The sequence below is a fragment of the Puccinia triticina genome, chromosome 8A (genome assembly GCF_026914185.1).
Source record: "Puccinia triticina chromosome 8A, complete sequence".
NCBI lineage: Eukaryota > Fungi > Basidiomycota > Pucciniomycetes > Pucciniales > Pucciniaceae > Puccinia > Puccinia triticina.
The window spans coordinates 3,451,773-3,456,796 of NC_070565.1; the positions used below are offsets into that span (position 1 = coordinate 3,451,773).

Here is a 5,024-nt window from a genome sequence, read left to right on the forward strand (position 1 = left end):
CGTACATGGAGATCTTGTCGGACCAATTAACCCAACAACAAACTCGGGAGCGCAATACTTTCTTACCCTTGTCGATCAGCACACGGGCTACATCAGTGTCACCCTGCTCAAGGAGAAGTCTCAGGCAACTTCTGCAATTCTGGACTTCAAGCGCTTCTTTGAGAATCAAACAGGCCACAACATCAAGAAGTTGATTACCAATGGTGGGGGCAAATTTGTCAACAGAACTCTGTCCAAAAACCTACGTGACTCGGGTATTCAACACAATGTTACGCCGCCATACACTCCTCAGCGCAACGGAGTAGCGGAACGCGCAAACAAGACAATCATCAATATGTCCAGGTGCATGATGATGCAGGCGAACCTTGCCAAAGAGTGGTGGGGAGAAGCGGTAAAAAGAGCCATGGCTGTCACCAACTGCTTACCCTCAGTGGGCAAGAATCGGCCTTCTCCCATTGAGCAACGCTTCAAGAAATCACCCAACCTAAAAATCTTGTGACCCTTCGGCCGCAAGACATGGTTAGTGAAGCCTAATCAACTCCGAACTTCGAAATTCAACCCCATTTGCTGGGAAGCCATCTTGATCGGCTACAGCAACAACTACTCTTGTTACCAAGTGGTTCAATTATCGGACAAGAAGGTCTTTGAAACTTGGCATGCTTACTTTGACGAGTCACTTTTCCCTTCCCTCACGGCCATCACTCCCAGCCATGACTCATTTCCTTACACATCACTACCCAACTTCTCCTCGGACGCAGCACTCCCTTTTTCAGAGATTTCTTCACCAAATCCAGAAGAAGATGCTGACCCTGACCATTCTTCAGAGAACATGGAAATCGACAAAGCCCCGGTCTCCCCTAGCAATCACTCTGAAGAAAATGATTCCTCTCCTCAACTTCAAGAACCTGCCCCTCGTTGTATTATAGTTCATGGACCGAGGCATCCGACGCAAATTGACAGCTCCATTGACTCTAGTAACATCCTTAACTTTAATCGACGACGACCCCAAGCCTTCAACGCTCAGACCGTTGAGCCCAAGACCCATCGACAAGCCATGTATAGCAACAAAAGAGAACACTGGAAGCAAGCAGAAGAAAAGGAAATAGCCAACATGATCAATCACCAGGTTTGGGATGAGCAAGTCATGACCAATCAGATTCACACCATTCCATCAACTTGGGCCTACAAGAAGAAGCTTGGCGCGAACAATGAGGTGACTGAATATAAAGCTCGGATCTGTGCGCAAGGCTTTTGGCAGACGTACGGACTCATCTTTGAAATGAAGTACGCCCCAACTGGAAAGCCGTCCTCGCTCTGTGTCTTGCTTTCTTTTGCCATCACCAACAAACTTCAAATTCATCAGTTAGACGTTAAATCGGTGTAAGACTCAAAAGGTGTCGTGAGACCCTTTTGCTGAATGGCGAAAGGTATGGATGAGGTGCAAGCTCTGCCTTTCTGTATATCAGAAAACAAGACCACCAAGCTAAGCTTGGCAGTTTTATTCAGTGATAAGGATATGTTCAGAGATGAAGAGTATAGTTGGATTGTATGGTGGAAAGTTCTGAGTGTCTAAGAAACGGATGAGGAGTCTGAAATGGGCAGAAAACACTGATGACTTGGATGGGGCTTGAACCCAGGTCTGTGAGCAGAGGGTATATAAAGCAAAAAAGAGAAGGTCAAGGTTTGAAAGCTATGCTTCCACCAGGATTGGAACCCAGTACCTTGAGAGGCTTGTGAAAGGTTTGTGAAATCAACTATGAGTGTGAATTGCAAGTAACTGTGATATGTATGTGTAATAAATAATTGTGACAGGTGAGTAGATGGATGATGGGAGCCAGATGGCATGAGGGAGGAAACAACTGGCAGGCAGAGGCCTCCTTATATAGTAAACTGAGAAGGGGTCTAACTTCTAGGGGGTTACATGAGATTCATATGTATGCAATATCAAAACAGTGGCCAACTTGTGGTTGAGTGGAATCAAAGGAAGGAAATAAAAGAAACAAAGGAATTCAATATGAGGTATTCAATATCCTATGCAAAGTATCCTAGAGATGAGTTGTGTGTGAAATCATATGTGAAATACTCTGTGAACTGTCCCGGACTAGCATGTGAAAGGTGTGATCCGTGTATCTTCTGATCCAGTAGAGATATGAAGGTGGTTCCAGTTGGTGACTAGGGGTTATTTTGGCCGTAGATTCCATTTCTGCCGTCCATTTGTTCCTATCTTGAGGCGTTTAGAGAGTACCAATAAAAGTTTTAATTTTTCTCCTACAAACACAGGAATAACAACTACATCGGCCTTCCTCACTTGTGACCTCGAGGAACAGGTGTACATGACTCCTCCCCCGGGTTATCTGTCTGGACAAAACATCGTGCTAAGACTCAGGAAAGCCATATATGGGCTTAAACAAGCCTCCCTGGCCTGGTACAAAAGACTCAGCTCGTTTCTCACCAGTATTGGCTTTCAGACTTCAGTTGCAGATCCATGCGTTTTCTTCCGGGTGTCTGCACCTGCCACTTGGATCTTCGCCCATGTAGACGACTTGGTCATCCTCAGCTCTGATCCAACACACTTCAAGACGCAAATGGCTCGAGATTTCCAGATCAAGTACCTTGGGGATTCGACCTTTCTCCTTGGAATGAAGTTAGACCAAGTCCCTCAAGGCATCATCCTCAATCAAGCTCAGTACATTGAGCGCAAACTCGTTGAATTCTAAGTGTTAACGCTACCTTCAGCGTTGTGTCCTCTTGATCCGAAAATGTACCTTTCGGAGGCTAGCGCCGATGATGTTCTACGTTTTCAAGAACTTGGCGTGAACTATTGTGCCATGATTGGCTCACTGAACTATCTCAGCATTCTGACTCAACCAGACATCGCTTACGCAGTCAGTAAGCTATCACAGTTTCTCGAACGGCCAGGTATGGTGCACTACACTGCTGCGATGCAGGTGTTTCGCTACCTAAAAGGGACTCGGGGGAGGGGACTCTCCTTCTTTCAATCTCCCTCATCCAGCATTGTTGCCTCGGTCGACGCTGATTGGGCAAACTGCCCTGACTCTTGTCAATTGCACACCGGCTTCCTCATTCAACTCAACAAACACGTGGTCTTGTGGAAATCTTGCAAGCAAGCGACGGTCTCCCTCTCGTCCACGGAGGCGGAGTACAAGGCTTTGACAGACGTCTCCAAGGAGGTCGCTTGGTTAGTCAATCTCATCAAGGAGGTTATTCCGGAACAACCTCTCGATATTCCTGTTGTTCTTGTTGATAACCGCGGAGCAATCGATCTTGCTCTCAGCCAAATCAGTCAGAATGGCTTTTGCACCAAGCATATGGATCTCAGACTGCACTTTGTGCGGGAATTGATCAAAGCCCAAGTCATCCGTCTTCAATACATCAAGACTGACCTCAACACCTCTGACCTACTCACCAAACCGGTCGGACGGTCACGCATCATCAAGGCGCTCAATGCCTTCACCTCTGACGCGTTGCAAGCTGACTCTGCTTCTCTCCCAACGGCTCCAAGCATGGGGGGCTGTGAAACTTTGCCTGACACCTCAGGCAACGCGCCTCCTCCGTCTCAACCGGTTCAGCCTCACAGTCATCAAGCTTGAGCTCCAGTCCAAATCAACCCTCACAGCACAGGTAAGCCCGACTCCTATACCAGTCTTGACTGATGATACAGGAGTTGTATGCTAACCAATCCATCCACTGTACCCTCATTTACCGCCTAGGCGAAGCCCACATGCAGGAGGAATACGACCAAACCAGTCAGGGCCTAGATACCGCAACCAACCTGGACCCCTAGTGGGCCAGTGCAGAGCAACGACAATCGGTGTTTTATCAGAGTAAGCTGACTTATTCACATTGCTATAAAAGGACCAGTGTTTCTGATCCTCTGCTCTTTTGTCGTCGCATTTTCTTTCTCCTCCATCAGCTCCTATCCAGCACTGCTCATCTCTTCCATCTGAAAGATCCCTTAAACAACCGCGACCGCTGCGCTCATCCAACAAAACATTGAAACACCCTCTAGCGCTTCTACCACCTTCTCAGACTCACTTCAGTATATCGACGCCCTCGTCCCGGTATCCTGATTATTCTTGACCGTCTTCTTCTATTTTTTTATCTCCTTCTCAAGACCCTCTTCGTGTCATATCCCTATCTCTCTATTCACATCAAAACTCTATTTCTTCTATTAGCTGCCTGTCATAAGTGCGATCCTGCTCTTAGGTACGGACCAGAGTCCATGTTCTGTTTCTCTTCATCTGTTGAGCTATCATACAGTTTGTACACAAGATCTAATGAAATAAATCTCTTAGTCACTTGAATTCTTGCAACCTTGACGACTCGATGGCGAAATCCAAGTCGAATCCTTTGCCGACGACGACGACGACGATGACTAGCCAGTCAACCGCGGGTGCAGACAGTAGTAGCACCAAATTGATGGATCCGAGCGCGCTAGCGGCCTTGCACCAATCGCCCTCAAGCCTCAAATCGCCCAGTCCAACTCCCTCACGCCCGCCGATCACCTTGGATGAATATGCGGAACAGATGCGGATGGCGGCGATCATGCTTGCCCAACTGAGTGCCTCGCAGCAGCCGTCCCAGTCCCTGTCAATGACCCCGTCGATTGCCGCGGGAATGGTCGTGGGCGGAGCGATCGCGCTCGGTGCGGGCTTTGTGGGCGTGGTTGTCGGCGCGGGACTGGCGGCGGTTCTGAGTCGTCGGCTAGTTTCATAAAAATTCCTGAAAAATCATAAAAATAGTGGCGGGTACCCCTGATACCCGCCACGGGTACCGCCGGTACCCGCACAACGGGTGCCGGGTCCATGTCCGGATGTCTGATTTTGCCCAAAATTACCACGGGTACCCACACCCGCCGTGGGTACCTGGGTGTAATGGGTGATCTCTACTGCACAGTGCACAAAGAGTTTGCAAACTTCACACACTGCACAGTGCGCAAAGAGTTTTCAAAATTTGCACACTGCACAGTGCGCAAAGAGCTTATCGCGGTGCACAAAGCAAGT

The 5,024-nt window shown here is 48.2% G+C and overlaps 1 protein-coding gene across 1 annotated transcript; it reads left to right on the forward strand.

The window, feature by feature from the left end:
* Positions 1-4,440: 4,440 nt before the first annotated feature.
* On the forward strand, positions 4,441-4,737 carry PtA15_8A311 (uncharacterized protein; the record flags this gene model as incomplete). The annotated part of the gene is made up of 1 exon (XM_053171728.1): positions 4,441-4,737. The coding sequence occupies one exon, from the start codon at positions 4,441-4,443 to the stop codon at positions 4,735-4,737; it is 297 nt and encodes a 98-aa protein (XP_053022962.1).
* Between the last annotated feature and the right edge of the window lie 287 nt (positions 4,738-5,024).